The sequence below is a fragment of the Sabethes cyaneus genome, chromosome 2 (assembly GCF_943734655.1).
Source record: "Sabethes cyaneus chromosome 2, idSabCyanKW18_F2, whole genome shotgun sequence".
Classification (NCBI taxonomy): Eukaryota; Metazoa; Arthropoda; class Insecta; order Diptera; family Culicidae; genus Sabethes; species Sabethes cyaneus.
The window spans coordinates 36,997,160-37,014,959 of NC_071354.1; the positions used below are offsets into that span (position 1 = coordinate 36,997,160).

The following is a 17,800-nucleotide window of genomic DNA, read 5'->3' on the forward strand; positions in this document are numbered from 1 at the left end:
TGTCTGTCTGTCTGTCTGTCTGTCTGTCTGTCTGTCTGTCTGTCTGTCTGTCTGTCTGTCTGTCTGTCTGTCTGTCTGTCTGTCTGTCTGTCTGTCTGTCTGTCTGTCTGTCTGTCTGTCTGTCTGTCTGTCTGTCTGTCTGTCTGTCTGTCTGTCTGTCTGTCTGTCTGTCTGTCTGTCTGTCTGTCTGTCTGTCTGTCTGTCTGTCTGTCTGTCTGTCTGTCTGTCTGTCTGTCTGTCTGTCTGTCTGTCTGTCTGTCTGTCTGTCTGTCTGTCTGTCTGTCTGTCTGTCTGTCTGTCTGTCTGTCTGTCTGTCTGTCTGTCTGTCTGTCTGTCTGTCTGTCTGTCTGTCTGTCTGTCTGTCTGTCTGTCTGTCTGTCTGTCTGTCTGTCTGTCTGTCTGTCTGTCTGTCTGTCTGTCTGTCTGTCTGTCTGTCTGTCTGTCTGTCTGTCTGTCTGTCTGTCTGTCTGTCTGTCTGTCTGTCTGTCTGTCTGTCTGTCTGTCTGTCTGTCTGTCTGTCTGTCTGTCTGTCTGTCTGTCTGTCTGTCTGTCTGTCTGTCTGTCTGTCTGTCTGTCTGTCTGTCTGTCTGTCTGTCTGTCTGTCTGTCTGTCTGTCTGTCTGTCTGTCTGTCTGTCTGTCTGTCTGTCTGTCTGTCTGTCTGTCTGTCTGTCTGTCTGTCTGTCTGTCTGTCTGTCTGTCTGTCTGTCTGTCTGTCTGTCTGTCTGTCTGTCTGTCTGTCTGTCTGTCTGTCTGTCTGTCTGTCTGTCTGTCTGTCTGTCTGTCTGTCTGTCTGTCTGTCTGTCTGTCTGTCTGTCTGTCTGTCTGTCTGTCTGTCTGTCTGTCTGTCTGTCTGTCTGTCTGTCTGTCTGTCTGTCTGTCTGTCTGTCTGTCTGTCTGTCTGTCTGTCTGTCTGTCTGTCTGTCTGTCTGTCTGTCTGTCTGTCTGTCTGTCTGTCTGTCTGTCTGTCTGTCTGTCTGTCTGTCTGTCTGTCTGTCTGTCTGTCTGTCTGTCTGTCTGTCTGTCTGTCTGTCTGTCTGTCTGTCTGTCTGTCTGTCTGTCTGTCTGTCTGTCTGTCTGTCTGTCTGTCTGTCTGTCTGTCTGTCTGTCTGTCTGTCTGTCTGTCTGTCTGTCTGTCTGTCTGTCTGTCTGTCTGTCTGTCTGTCTGTCTGTCTGTCTGTCTGTCTGTCTGTCTGTCTGTCTGTCTGTCTGTCTGTCTGTCTGTCTGTCTGTCTGTCCTGTGTTCCTTATAGAATCAAAAACTACTGAACCAATCGGCGTGAAAATTTGCATGTAGAGGTTTTTGGGGCCAGGAAAGGTTTTAGTGATGGTTAGAGACCCCTCCCCCCACTAAGAGGGGGGGCTCCCATACAAATGAAACACAAATTTCTGCATAACTCGAGAACTAATCAAGCAAATAGAACCAAATTTGGCATGTGGGTGTTTTCGGTGACAAGAATTTATTCTGGGGTAATTTGAGACCCCTCCCCTCTTTATAAGGGGAATTATAACTCCTCTCCCCTTTAAGAGGGGGGGTTTTCATACAAATTTCCTCATAACTCGAGAACTAATCAAGCAAATGGAACCAAATTTTCTATGTTGACTTAGGACCCCTCCTCACTTTAAGAGGGGGGGCTCCTGTACAAATGAAATACCAATTTCCTCATAACTCGAGAACTAATCAAGCAAATGGAACCAAATTTGGCATGTGTGTGTTTTTGAAGACAAAATTTTTTTCTATGATGAATTGGGACCCCTCCCCACTTTAAGAGGGGGGGGGGGCTCCTATACAAACGAAATACAAATTTCCTTATAACTCGAGAGCTAATCCAGCAAATGGAACCAAATTTGGCATGTAGGTGTTTTTGGAGGCAAGAATGTTTTCTATGATGAATAAGAACCTCTCCCCACTTTAGGAGGGGGGGCTCCTATACAAATGAAATACAAATTTCCTCATAACTCGAGAACTAATCAAGCAAATAGAACCAAATTTGGCATGTGGGTGTTTTCGGTGACAAGAATTTATTCTATGGTAAATTGAGACCCCTCCCTCTTTATAAGGGGAATTGTAACTCCTCTCCCCTTTAAGATGGGGGGCTTCCATACAAATTTCCTCATAACTCGAGAACTAATCAAGCAAATGCAACCAAATTTGGCATGTGAAGGTTTTCGAGAGCAAGAAAATTTTCTATGGTGAATTAGGACCCCTCCCCACTTTAAGAGGGAGGGCTCCTGTACAAATGAAATACAAATTTCCTCATAACTCGAGAACTAATCAAGCAAATAGAACAACATTTGGCATGTGGGTGTTTTTTTTTGGTGACAAGAATTTATTCTATGGTGAATTGAGACCCCTCCCCTCTTTATAAGAGGAATTATAACTCCTCTCCCCTTTAAGATGGGGGGCTTCCATACAAATTTCCTCATAACTCGAGAACTAATCAAGCAAATGCAACCAAATTTGGCATGTGAAGGTTTTCGAGAGCAAGAAAATTTTCTATGGTGAATTAGGACCCCTCCCCACTTTAAGAGGAGGGGCTCCTGTACAAATGAAATACAAATTTCCTCATAACTCGAGAACTAATCAAGCGAATTGAACCAAATTTAGCATGTGTGTGTTTTTGGAGACAATTTTTTTTCAATGATGAATTGGGACCCCTCCCCACTTTAGGAGGGGGGGTCCTATACAAACGAAATACAAATTTCCTCATAACTCGAGAACTAATCCAGCAAATGGAACCAAATTTGGCGTGTAGGTGTTTTTGGAGGCAAGAATTTTTTCTGTGATGAATTAGGACCTCTTCCCACATTAGGAGGGGGGCTCCAATACAAATGAAATACAAATTTCCCCATAACTCGAGAACTAATCAAGCAAATAGAACCAAATTCGGCATGTGGAGGTTTTTGGAGGCAAAAATATTTTCTACGGTGAATTAGGATCCTTCCACACTTCAAGAGGGGGGGCTTCTACACAAATGAAATACAAATTTCCTCATAATTCGAGAACTAATCAAGCAAATGGAACCATATTTGGCATGTGGGTGTTTTTGGAGGCAACCATTTTTCCCATGATGAATTGGGACTTCTTACCTTTTCAGGAGGGGGGGGGGCTCCCATTCAAATGAAATACAAATTTGCTCATAATTTTAGAACTAATCAAGCAAATGGAACCAAATTTGGCATGTGAGAGTTTTAGATGGCAGAATTTTTGTTCTGTGGTGTATTACGACCCCTTTCCCTTTTAAGAGGGTGGGCTCCCATACAAATGAAATACAAATTTCCTTATAATTTGAGTACTAATCAAGCAAATGGAACCAAATTTAGCATGTAGGAGATTTTTGAGTCTTGAATTTATTTTATGATAGTTAGAGACCTCTCACCCCTGTGGTAGGGGGATATGGACTCTCATACAAATAAAACAGAAATTTTTGCGAAACTCAAAAACTAATCCAACTCGAGAAATTCGAGACTCTTCCATAAAACATTAATGAATAACAATACCACAAAAACTATCTATAGTAACACTAGATCATTCAGGACGAGCCGGTCGCGAGTGTTGCCGGTGACCCGCCGTCGGAAGCGCCGCCCACTGGGGGGCTTGCAAAACTCGAGAAGTGACAAAGATCATCCGAGATTCATGATTTATGTACAACACAGGTTAGTTTGTGGCAATACGAAGTTTGTCGGGTCAGTTAGTTATTTATGAACAAACGATCCATCTGCAAAACTACAATAAATCCGTCATAAACCTGAGCAAAAAAAGAAACAACGAACGATCCCAGTTTCTATACGAACGAAACATTTTGCGTGTGGTTGGTCTTCCTGCTGGTTTGCTTCATAGTTTGATGCATCACGATGACTTCCAATTCCAACAACGACAATAGCGTCAATTAGTGTCATCAAAAATCTACGGTCGGGATGCAGAATGAAATCACCCGTTGTGTTTATGGTAGAGGAAGTTTATGGTTGGAGTATAAATTATACGAGCAAAAATAATTTATTCCGTCTCCAGGACAGGCTGGTTTTTGTTCGTTGCGTGGTTAATATGTACAGCAAGCAACTTTGAGAAATGGTTTTTACTAATTCGGACGAACAACGATTAATCGTTGTCGAAATAGAAATTCAAGGTTTTACTTCACTTAAAATTAGATCCTATTTGATGTTCTTTTAGCTTCACAAGCATCACAACCCGAACGAAAAAAAAATAGTTTCAGCAAATCGGTTGACCATATAATTCTAATTGAGGAATCGGTGCCATCGATCCATAAACTTGGCAGCTACACCCCGCGTAATCGTGAACTAGTTCACGAGAGCCGCGTGGTGTCATGCAAAGGCAGTCACATTTTCAATTCCTAATGTACTTACGCGGACGACGGAGTGCCCCTTAAATCCCAGGCGCGGGGACCCTACCTGTCGACTGGTCGATGCAATCATCCACCCGGTTCGGTGCTGCTTTCGGGTTTGGAAAACGAATGTGCTCGTATTAAAACACCTTTTAGAGAAGTTGATATGAAATGTTGTCACGCGAGTTTTCGCTCTCTATAAAAAGGTTCTTCACATGCTGCCATCGTACACAATGGTCCCAGCAGGGCGGCCGACAAAGAGCACATGAGTGCGGTACATTCCGAACGAGAAGCGATGGGTCATATCTACATCTACCCGCAGGTTCGAGTTGCACAAGCACGAATACCGTGATAGCAGCCTGAATGCAAAAGGTTTTTGAGCCGAACACACACGTCAGAAGTGCTAATGGTCTGTAATGCACTCCCATGGAACAAAACTCTACACCGGAAGGAACTATTTACCATTAGACAAAACAATGCATCAACTATTTCACGCCACACCAACCGCGAAGATCTTTGAACTTTTGTGGTGGTTCATTACCGACCTGTTTTTAAATTCACTTGTGAATCATCTCCACCGATAAATTTTAGGTAAAACTTGAAGATCACTTCGTTCAATCGTACAAAAACTCACCCGCTCTAGTTCAATTATGTCACCTGATGATCTTTCGTAAAAGTTTTTCGCGAAAATCTACGCGTTTTCACCGGCAAACCGATTCTACCCGCAACGTACATAATCACGCTGATCGCAACCCCATCGGAATCGGACGGAGGTCTGTTCGGTACTAATCTGGCTCGGTAAGAAGTTCCATTCCAACTTTGTTTCTCGTAGCGGGTCCGGCGAAAGAGTTCCCCAACCCAATACATAAGTATCTATGTATCTGTGGGATCATGTGCTTTGAAGAAGTCGCGCGGCGAATCCATCATCGATCGTGGCGTCGCGGCGCAGCGCGCGGTGCTTGGTGGTTTCTTCGCCGCGAGTTAAGCCGGTGTGCTGTACAAAACCCGCAGAGTGCAGTGGCGTGTTTTGGGTGCTTTGTGGAACTTTGTTGGTAGGTATGATTAATAACGGGCAAGACAAACAAATTATAATAACAAATTAAAGACAAATTAGTAATGCATAACAACGATCGTAAAATTTGTTGATACCGGATATGTTAAAATAAACTGAAAAGGTCTGCTTTGTAAAAAGAAAATGTAAAACTTCATATTATCATATTTTGTCACATTTTCAAGTAGCGATGACAGCTGAACTGCGAAAGTAATTCGTATTTCTTTCGGTTAATATTGAACACTGCAGGTTGCATAAAATGCTTGAATAAACGGCATTTAAAGTACTTTGAATCTGTTTTCACCTGAAAGCGAGTCAAAAATCAAGTATGTATAAGCTATATCAGGCATACCTCGGTCATATTTGACATATTTTGGTTACATGACTACCCTGGAAATATGTTTGTTGTATAACAGCTTATCAAGCGCTTGTTCCATTGGTTTTAGTTATACAAGAGATGAATAAGCTACTCTAAAACAAATATGTTTGTTGGGTGTATCATAAAATAGTTGATAATTACTAATTTCTAATTAAAGTCAAATAACTATACACTGTAAACGTACTTTTGTCCATACTAGCAATAATGAACAGGCAAGCTATTCATTTTGATACTCTTCAATTCTGTCCATCGAAAGGTGTTCTGTACTGTTACGCCTGAGCTGCAACTAGCACAAAAATTGATTCACGGTAGTCAGTCCATGTTTGCATGTATTTTCTGTGCTTGGAAAGTAAAAAAATCATGCAGAAACTAACTCGCAAGAAAACTTCAAATAACTCATGTAAATTTTCGAAACATTTTATGTAAAACTTTAGAAAATTTCAAGTAAATCTTGAAGAAAAATCAAATAACTCGTCGTTCAGCGTACAGTTAACCAAAGCTCATCGTTTTAGTGCTGTCAAATCCTGTACCATTTCGTCCGAATGAGTTCTGTCCCATCGTCGCTGTCAGCAGCGCAGAGCATCCTTACGACGGATCCGGCTCACCGTAGCCTACCGACTTTCGCTAAATGTACGACAGAAATCTCTCCAAACAGTGCCTGTAGCTCATGATTCATACTCCACTGTCACTCTCTGCTTTCAGTTTGTACTCCATCAAATATCGTCCGCAGTACCTTCCGCTCGAACACGGCAAGGGAGTGTATGTTCTCCGTAAGTAGCGTCACGGCTTCAAGTCAATAAAGAACTTCCGGTCTAATGAGTGTTTTGTATATTGTCAGTTTTGTACGGTAGCGTATATTGTACTAGAGCTATTGTTCACAGTCAGCAGCGATCCCAAATACACGAACTCATCTACCACTTCCAGTTCGTCACCGTTAACGGTTACCGTCCGTGGGAGGTGTTGGGGTTGAATACTTCTCGTACAGAATATCACTTATACGTTATACCAGCATCAGAACTTGCTTCGTGCAATACACCATCTCGGCAGTGCAGTGATACGTTGTGCTACCGTCGCAACAAACGGTATGAACAGTTCGGTACGTCGTCGTATCGGCAATCATCGGTATCGTTAGGTACAGTGGACCCCCGTTCGTTTGAACGATTCCTCATGCAAACTAACGGGGTTAGCTTTTAATTTGAACAACTGGTAACCCTAAATATGCTGGAGCTTGTGTGTGCTGGCTACCCTGTTCTTTGTTATTGTTTTGGTGGTTTGATTCAGTTGGCAGTTGCAAGCACCGAATATTTCATTCTCCGATCAGATTTCTACCATTTTCGTTGGGAAAACGCATTTTGAAACAGATTAAACACGCTAGATCAGTACAAACAAATCGTGTTTATGTGCATTGTCTGCATAAGCAAATGATGTCATATTGAGAATGACATTTGAACCAGTTTTAATTTGCACGTCGTGCAAACCAACGGGGTTCAAATTAAAAAGTGTTCAGATTAAAAACGGTCAAAAGAAAGGGGGTCCACGGTATTCCGATCACGTTCAAACACCTGACTGCTGAGCACAATCCAGTCGTTTGCTGTTAGTTAAACAAGTAAGACTTACGCGATTCTGCTCTAACAGTATCAGAGAAATTTGTTACTTTTTTATTCTATTACCGACATAGGAATCGCGCAAGAAGTTTTGCCACTCACGAGTAAAAAGTAGTGCCTTGACCATGCATTCCATGTTATTTTCACGTTGGTTGTTTTCTACACGGGGAGTATGTTTTTCTGTGCCATATTGGAATATATGAAAAGTGTCTAAGTGAAAAAAAACTCTTAATTTCGATTGGACAAAAAAATTGAAGTTGATAACGAGAGTGAAAAATGTGCGTCGCATGTCGTCGTTATGTGCTTTTTCCCATCATAGTTCCGCCGACGAGAACAAAACGGAACAAAAGAATTATTTCGTTGTTTCGTCGTCAATAAGGGCTTATAGTTTTTCGAACCACGTCAATATTACAGACACTGAAAAGTGAGACGTTATGAAAGATAATTATTGTTTTTATATTCTAAGTATAGGGAACGATATTGGATGACTTCCTCGTAATATTGGATGTTTTCCCTTTATTTATTATATTAGAAAGAAAAAGAATATAACTTGAATTTGTGAACTTGGAGTATTATATTCATAAATCCATACATTAAGCTGGTTTTGTAATAAAATATGACTTTGATTCTACCAAATAAAAGTGAAACTTTCGGTACGTCCATTTATAACAAAATGAAGTATTTAGTTCGGTACGACCATAGATGAACTAAATGGTTTGGTACGACCATTGATAAGCAAAAAGATTAAGAATGTTATGTCGGAAATGAAATAAATAAATAAAAAAAAATAAATAAAAAAATAAAAAAATGAATGATTCGATATGATTCGGTAAGACCAAAGATAAAATGAATGGTTTGGTACGACCATTTATAAGTCAAATGATTCGATACGTTCATTGTTGAATGAAGTATATGGTTCGGAACGACCATAGAATTAAATGATCCGCTACGACCATTGTTCAATGAAGTGTGTGGTTCAGTACGACTATAGATTATTTTAACGGTTTGGCACGATATGTAAAATGATGCGGTGTACTGTTCGATTCGACCATAGTTTAAAGAAATGTTATGGATCGATAAGATCCTAAACGAATAAAGTTGCTACGAACATTGATAAATAATTTTGCACGATCATTGTTGAAAATATGGCTTTATTCAATGTGATTCTAGTACCAGATTATGTACATAAGTAGTTGTACTAGTTTAAGCTATTGATGTATTTGGATTTTTGGCAGATAAAATGGTTGATCCATTGATATTTGGAAACAGTATTGCCCCTTTTATGACTATGTTTATGACAGTAGTCTATACTGTGATAATCGTTTAATGCAACACACTTAAAAAAAAGCGCCGAAGTCGGCTAAATTTTGCCGAGATTTGGACAGCCGAGTGTTCGGCAAAATTTTTTATGATGCCAAACGTTAGTAAAGATCCGTAAACGTCGATTTGCAAAACCGAAATTTTTACCGAACGCTCGGCTGTCCAAATCTCGGCAAAATTTAGCCGACTTCGGCGCTTTTTTTTAAGTGTGAACATACCGCATTTTTCACTATTAATCTGACACTGAGTGGCGTTTAGTTTAATCAACTTATGAGTTTGACTTCTTTTTCCTTCTTGTCCTTCTTTTTTGCTTCATTTTCCTTGAGCGAAATCGTGTGCGAGATTCGACTGTGATAATCATGTAAATCGAGGTAGTCTAAATAGGGGCAAATGTCGCAATATATAAGTGAACATTATAGTCTACAAACGCTTGACGAATTATATAAATAATTTAAAAAAAATAGTTAGAACCAGAAAATTAATGCGAGAAGAAAAAGGAGCAAAACAGCTTCGAGCTGCTTCCACAAAAGAACCGTTTTTCCCACCTTTAATTTGAAACTTATTTTAGAAAAAAATCTGCTTACCGACAAAACGGCGGTAGCAGCCAGGTGGAAGGAGCACTTCCAGACACTATTGAATGGAGAGGTAAATGCGGAGATCAGCAGGGACAGGATAGAAATTGTAAGCGATGGTCAAGCTGTGGAGCCACCAACACAGGAGGAGGTTAAGAAGGCAATCAGTGAGCTGAAAAATGGTAAGGCTGCTGGGAAGGACGGTATCCCGGCTGAACTTCTGAAAGCGGGGAGCGAGCGCCTGTACGAAGCAATCCACCGGATCATTGTCAGGATCTGGGAGGAAGAACAAATGCCGGAGGAGTGGTTGGATGGCCTCATTTGCCCAATTTTCAAAAAGGGACATCGGATGGAGTGTAAAAACTATCGAGGAACTACATTGCTCAATTCTGCCTACAAGGTGCTTTCCCGTATCCTGTTCTGCAGACTGAGACCGTTAGCGGAGTCCTTCGTCGGTGAGTACCAAGCTGGTTTTCATGAGGGTCGCTCCACGTCGGATCAGATGTTTACCCTGCGCCAGTTGCTAGACAAGTTCCGGGAGTACAACTTGCAGACACACCATCTGTTTATGGACTTTAAAGCGGCGTACGATTCAGTTAAACGAAATGAGCTGTGACAGGTAATACTAGAACATGGTTTTCCGACGAAACTAGTTACGCTGATTCGTGCGACGCTGGACGGATCCAAATCATGCGTTAGAATAGCGGGTGAGACCTCAGCTGCTTTCGTGACGTTGGATGGACTGAAGCAATGGGATGCACTCTCTAACCTGCTATTCAACATTGCCTTGGAAGGTGCATTACGAAGAGCAAACGTGGAAAGGAATGGAACTATCATCACGAAATCTCACATGCTTCTTGGTTTTGCGGATGACGTCGATTTCATCGGAATCAACCGTAGAGCAGTGGAAGAGGCCTTTAGGCCCTTTAAAAGGGAAGCTGCGAGATTGGGACTTACCATTAATACCGCCAAAACGAAGTACATGGTTGCTGGTAGGGAACGTGGGAGCCCAAGTGGTGTTGGTGCCGAGGTGGAGTTAGATGGGGAACGATATGAAGTAGTGGAGGAATTTATATACCTTGGTACACTCGTAACATGTGACAACGATGTAAGCCGCGAAGTGAAACGCGAGTTGCAGCCGCGAATCGGGCTTTCTACGGATTACGTAGCCAGCTGAAGTCTCGTAGTTTGCAAATTCGCACAAAACTGGCGCTCTACAGAACACTAATCCTCCCGGTGGCCCTTTACGGACACAAATCATGGACGCTAAAGGAAGCTGATCGGCGAGTGCTTGGGGTTTTTGAGCATAAAATTCTACGATCTATACTTGGTGCCAAAATGGAAAATGGAGTGTGGCGCAGACGCATGAATCACGAGCTGTACCAAGTATACAAATATGCTGATATAGTGAAGGTAGTGCAATGTGGCAGGCTGCGGTGGGCTGGACACGTGGCCAGAATGCCCGATAAAAGAGTAGCCAAAACTATTTTCAGCAGAGAACCAGGAAGAGGCCGTAGACTCCGAGGCAGACCCCGCGCCAGGTGGGTGTGTGCTGTCGAAGACGATGCACGTTCAGCTGGTGTTCGTGGGTATTGGAGAACGGCAGCCCAGGACCGACGGTACTGGAGGACCATAATTCGTTCGGCGCAGGATCGGTAACGGACCGTTGCCACTAAAGTAAGTAATTTGAAACTTATTTTAGAAAAAAAAAATTCCTATTTTGTCTAAGAGTTTTAGAACTTTTGAATGCCTAATCCAAGCTTGAATACCAAAAATTAATAATCATATACTGAAATATAGAAAAAGTTCCATGAAATTTCATCAAAAATTTCAAAGTACAGTTATTCTGCGAGTCTGTTAGAAGGAAACACAAGTGATAACTCATTTTGTTTCAAAAAATTTACAATGTGAACTAAAATATACCAAGAAATTACGCAACACCATAACGCTGCCCTAATTTATACCAGTGAAGTGATAAAAAATTGAGTAAAAGCGTTTAACTTGGAAAGTTTTGCCATATCCACCAAATTCACCGGACTTGATTCTACCTAAAATCATTTGTTGTCTTCAAGGATGCGTACTTTCGCTGAAGAGTTTTGTAAATCCTTTAAGAACTTTAAAAATCGACTCTCTGAAGTTGGTTAGTTCAATCAACAAGAAGCATATCAGCTCGAAAAACAAAATTTTAATCAAAAATTGATTCCCACAAACAAATTCGTGGAGTCAAACAGATTTATTCACTTTTTTCACGTAATACTAAGTCTTAAAGCAAGATAAAAAATTAAAATCTAAAAGCGGAAAAGTGGTACGGTATATAACGTTTACAACCAAATTCGTATTTTGCAAGATTAATTATGCCTTGCTACTGCACCGTGCAATATAAAACGTAATCGTCTGATTCGTTGCCGAGCTCCATAATTAACGATATCAAAAGAAGAAAATAATCGCACGATCAGTTTGAAGCAAGATGTATCGTTAAAAGGTTTGTTTTTATACATGCGCTGAAAATACATAGCATTTTTATTATAAAATTTATATTTCAAATTCAAAAATGTTTAGGATCGAACTGAAATGATTTTTTTAGCGCAACTCAAGCCACGTTTGACATAATTTAGAAGACATAAAATAATTCAAGCACTCAGCATAACTGGGTAACATATGAGTTACCCTATACGTTTTACATCATGTTTGATGAAGCGTAGCCGACAATAAGACAACATTGATACCATTGCAGGGCACTTCTGCACCAGCAGATAAACAATGAATGCAACGCGAGAATACAGATAAAATGCGCAGCGTTTATCTGCGGGTTTACGAATCATGAGGATTTGATTTGTTCGCCGCGGGTTCACCACGGCGTCATTCATTCGACTATTAACACAATTCTTAGTTTTGACTTGTGGAAGAAAATATAAGATGCCGATTGCTTCACAAGTTTAGAGTTTTAGATTGGCACCGGTTATGCGTAATGAAGTCGAATTTCAAACTAGATAATAATTTAGAATAAAGTAAAGAGTTAGTGAAATGAATAATTAGATCTTTTTTTTTGCAAAAATTACCGCTAAATTTCAAACATACATAAATAAAACTAATCGGCGATGGCTAAGCTCGTACACTCACAAAAATTCATAACCGGAAAACGGACGGAAATCAAATTTACCGGTGATCAACCACGCTTCAAAAATTATTCAAACCAGATCAAAAATACTGATTACTGGAGAAAATTGAGCGCTGCCACTACATATATATCAATTAGCAATTAGTCTGCCTGCTATTTTAAAATTGCACTCACGCAACATAAGAAAGGCGTTCTTTGAACCACTTTTAATCCATCGGAAACAAATTAAAACTTCGTCATACGAGAAAATTATTTCAATTTAATCAACAGTAAGCACTTAACATTAATGGTAATGTAAAGCATTGAAAAGCACTTTGCATGTAGTTTGTTTTCCCTCCCACTTTATGATGATGTTGTTTTCTTTTCGATTGGTCCGAACCTTACAAAGGCAATGATCTTCGTCGTTGTTTGTTGCTCTTTAGTGCGGGAAATGAAACATACAGCTGGGGTATAATAATATGCCTGTTTTTGGTTAAAATTTTTATTTTTAAAATTCCATCAACTCCAAATTGCGTGTCGCTATAATTTGTTAATTAATTAGCCAATTAAAAAATACGATCGGCTTAGTTGATCAACTACAGGCTAGTTTCGTTGAATTTGCATAACCAATGAAACTAAATCTTCTTGCTTTTTATTGTATTTTTTTTTTGCAAATGTCACATTTTTCGGAATTTATCAAACACAAGTTGAACGATTTCCATACCGGTTTTAAATTCCTTGCAAAGTTAATTCACTTTCTTATAGTTAATTAATACCACGATCACATGGCTCAGAAGGACAACCTGCTGCGCCTTAGAATATGTGTTATCAAAAAAAGTCCTCCCCGAACCGTGGTTTGGGGCTCAGCTCAGCTCGGGCGTGACTTTTGCGCACAAGCCTTCGGCTCAGCGAACGAAGGCACAGCAAGGAAAAAGACAGAGAGAGAGAGAGAGCGCGCGCGAGATTTGTTTATTTGCTATCAGGTATGCTAATTTAGCGATACCATCACATCAATGTTCCATGCTGCTAATCAACTCAGCACGAGTTTTTGGTGGCAGATTGGTAGTCACTAACCAAGCGGGCGCGGTGATGCGAAGAACGAGTTGACTTTTTTGCGTTTTTGAAGGTTATTTAAATAAAACCAGCATTTACATTAAAAAGCAATCGTTTTCAACTGTCAGTGGAGCCGTAAAGAAATTGTCTTCGGATGTTTTGACTTAACTTCGAGTTGGAATGGAAAATTTTATCTTACGATTGTCATTTTTCAAATGATAGGCGGGTGATCGAATAATCATCACTTAATGAAATAACTAGTCAACCTCTTTTTTATATCATATAAATATTGATATTATTTTTGCGTAACATTTTAATAGTTCAGTAAAGTACAATTTTTAGTTTTTAGGATATAATTTTTTAGAGAAATAAAGTCATTTCTGACAAAAAAAAAACACATAACATTACAAACAAGCAATTGCGTGGTACTTTTTACTGTAATCTTTTACTCCATATCATTCACAGCACAGAAACATTCTTTTATATATCTGAAATGCCAATCTATCGCATGTATTTCCATATTAAATTTCAAATGTTATAATATCATAACTCAATGCTTATCTCTATCTTCCGTTACGATGTTCCCAGGTGCTGAAAGGGCATCGAATCAATTGATTAGAGATAAGAGACTCACCACACACAAACCGGTTTCGCGAAGTTACAGCACAAAATTATCGCGTAGCTTCAACCTTATTTCATACGTGTACCAGATCCGTAAGAACCTACCTGATTTAGACGGTCGTAACGAGGCCCGCTTGCTGCTGGCGCTAATCTCGATTTCGTCGGCACCAACCGGAACGTCCGCCCCCGTCCCGCGGTACAGTTTCAGCTGATTTTTGCTGCTACCACGGCGCAAGCTAAGACTCTTGAAGGCACTGGAGATTTTGGACTTGCGCATCGGAATTCCGCACATCTGCGCTCCGATCGAATCCCGATGGCCCGCGTCCTGGCGGCTAGCAGCGTCATTTCGAAACTCTACCGGTCCCCCGTAGGCTTCGAAATAGTAACGGCTGCTGTTATCGTTCAGATACTCCACCGGATCATACCTCGCCGGCGTCGTCGTCGTCGTCGTCGACGGAGATCCGATAGTCGAAGTAGATCCATTAGCAGTGGAGAGATTTTTCGATGATTTCGATTTGCTTTTGAACAATTTATTCCACATGATTTTCGGCTAATTCGGGTTTCGCGATTGCACTTCACTTGCACTTGCACTTTCACCTTTTTCGTTTGGCGTGATTCCTCTTTAATTTTTAATAACTTAATATAAACTTATTTGGGTACACAATGTTCGATTTCGTTTCATTTTTCATTGTTGAAACTTCGAAAACTTCGGTGCTGAAGCTAAACTGATGCACACGGTAGTAGACTGCTTCTGTGGATCAGAGTTTTTTTGTTGACCTAATAAAAAAATAATGAATAATGACCACGTCTGTTGGTTTCTGGGATTTTGAATGTCGTTTCGTGCTGCGCTGCGTGCAGACGCGAAGGTACAGGTGTGACCGGCGGGCGATAGATGATGACTGAAGGTGGCCTTGAAGCTACTTTCTATCTTGCGTGCCACTCTTATCACATCGCAAGCAAAACGTCCGTCGGTACAAGCGTCACCCTGTTGCGGCAAATGGCGTGGCTTGAATGTTGTGATCATAGATGACTCGGACGTCGAAAAATTATTTTTTATCAGCTTATCAGTATGCTCTAACTGAATCGGTTTGGTACACTTCTTTTGAGAGTTTCTGCGGTTTTGTAGACGAAATGCCAGTAACCGTTGTTGTTTTCGTTATTTTTTCTTATTGATTACTATATTTTGCAATGTCCAAGAAAATAAAATGTTTCAGCTTAAATTCATAAAAACAGTTAAGGCTTTAAGATCTGTGTATAGAAAAATATTGTTTTCCACTTAACTTCAATGGAAAATTGTTTTATTGTTCACATTCATATTATGGTGTGCCCTACATTCTGTCGTACACAATGATTTTTGGTTAGTTATTTGTTTCATTAATTCACATCTTTCAATTTGCAGGTTAAGTTGTTTTAAAGTTAAATATTTGCCCGCTGGCACGCTTTTGTCAAAGCGTGCGAAACTGGACTCCAAGGGGAACCCCTTGGAAATTGGCTTGAAAATCGGAGGGCAAAAAAATAATTTGTAGGATATGAGTTAAATTTTCTTTATAAAATCAATTGTCTGTGGGCTTTACAGCCTGAAAAACTCGAAAAATGAGTGTATGAGTTGAGATAACGCTTCTAGCACGAAATAGAAATGGGAATTCAAACAGTGGAATTTCCGAAACTCGGCCAAAATAATTTTCTTTCGTTTTTGTCTTTTTGTTCCTAGATTTTTGCATGAAAAATAACAACGTATTTATTAAAAGCAAGAATAGATTTGGTTTTCACGTTTGAACTTTAAGTAAAAATGCCTAAAATCCATATTTTTTGCTCGATTAAAAATTCTCTGTTTTTCCGCCCCCCTCCCCCCCTCCCCCTCTTCAGTGACACTGGAGGGACAAACACTTTTTTAAATATTTGTAATGGCCTAATAACACAAAGGCGAAACTTAGATTGGTTAAAAAATAATTGCGGCACAAAAGTATTCAAATAAAATGGGATTTCAACTCTGGCATGCCTTGATTTTGGCACGGACCGATTTTGGCAACAAAACTATTCGTTTTTGGTAACACAAAATAGGGTAAAGAACTAGTTTTAAGCAGTCTAAGCGGGTCACTGATTGTTTTACCTTATTACAAGCGATGGGTTTACTAAGTGGGGGATATCAGCATACCAATCTTCTTGCTATCTTTAGTTCTTCAAGCTGTTACCATTGGAAGACACTATTGTTGAGCTAAACTTTTGATTTTTCGCTTTAAAAGTTGGAGCGGCGGAACTAATTTTGAACACACCGAACCCATTTTCACCCGCAAGGTGCTATTTTAAGCAATTCTGAAATCTGAATTTTTTTTATGTCCCGTTAAAAAATCCCTCGAACTTTTCCCCCTATTCAGTAAGTTCGCGTTCCTATTCGCGACCTACTAATCGGCATCTGATGCGTAATCGGCATAGCGTATCGGCATATGCGTAAAATGCCATCTGCCTAAATTGTTTATAAATAAATAAATGATTCGTATTCGTCGTCTCTTTTATTCTCTGGTGTTCTTATGGGAAACTGCGAGTTTGACGTCTCACTCGCTGTTCATAAGGATGGTGGGTGGTGGGAGAACAAAAGAGGCAAACATAGAAGTGCACACGGTCTAACTTTAGAACAGTGTTGTCAAAGCAAATAACATTGAAACACATCGTTGCTTTATTAAATCACTGAGAAAATCTTCGAAAATTATTGAAAAAGCTGTCTTTTGTGTTGTTTTTAATAAAGAAAAATTAATTATGAACATACATTTCTCTTGAAAGTATTGAACCACGTTTTCACCATAGGAGGTTTCAGTTAATTTCAAACTTAAAATTCTTATTTCCAGAACCGAAACAGTGTCTTGGCAACACGATAGTTCATCAGTTGTGCTGCAGCTGCTGCTACTGGTGAACAGGTTCCGTCAATTCAGAATTTGTTTTCAGTTTTGTTAGAAAATAATAAAACTTTTGGCTAGTGACAAAGCCTTAGATAATAGAAAAAAAGAGACTGAATAATATGGTATGTGACAATTGAGTGCTTGACTTTCAGAGTGGTTGTAATCAGTGCTGAAAATTTGATGAATTCGTTAGTAGCGAGGTGGCGATTGCTGAAGAGCAGCTGAAAAATGTACGTTTTTGGACAACAATTTTTAATTCATCATATTTCTTGTCGGAAACCCAGTAAATTGTGTTTGTGTGAATCAAATGTATGGTTAAGTGATTTGTGAAGATGATCCTATCAAAAGATTTTGAAAATATGAATAAAAAAGTGCATTTTCGGATCATTTATGTTCAACTGATTAAAATAGGTAACACTGCTTAACTCGTTCCTTACCCTATTTCATTACCAAAAATATATTAATCAGATTCTGCATACATGCTCAATGCTTTAAATGACGAAAAAGTGATGCCCTCAGTATGTTCATGAAAAAAAGTTTATGGTTATAGAATGTTTCCAATAAAAAATTTTTTATTGCCGTAGGTCTACGTCTTACCGCAGGGTGTCGAAAATTTACTTGGCTCAGATAGCTTCTGGCGGACTTTTTAACCCTCTAACGTGTAAGACCGCCTGTAGACAGCCTTCGCTTTTGGAGCTCCAGAGCCAAATACGAAATTTGTCTTGAATTGACAATATGAGAAATATGTTCAGAACAGATTTCCCGATATGTTGATACTAATATCACAACATTCTGACATGAATTGAATTCATGAATTCCTGAAACATGAATTCCGAAAAATTCCGATAAAAATTATGGTGCGAATATT

At 39.8% G+C, this 17,800-nt stretch overlaps 1 protein-coding gene across 4 annotated transcripts in view; it reads right to left on the minus strand.

Moving 5' to 3' along the window:
* LOC128738957 (probable serine/threonine-protein kinase ndrD) overlaps positions 1 to 17,800 on the minus strand; it is a 122,672-nt gene that overhangs the window by 37,481 nt on the left and 67,391 nt on the right. For 3 of the 4 annotated variants that reach the window (XM_053834460.1, XM_053834461.1, XM_053834459.1), the window contains exon 2: positions 14,144 to 14,815. The exons of the other annotated variant lie outside the window; for it this stretch is intronic. In XM_053834460.1, the coding sequence (XP_053690435.1) occupies positions 14,144 to 14,579 (436 nt within the window). In that variant the 5' untranslated portion in view covers positions 14,580 to 14,815. The remainder of the gene's footprint in view (positions 1 to 14,143; positions 14,816 to 17,800) is intronic. 4 annotated transcript variants of the gene reach the window in all.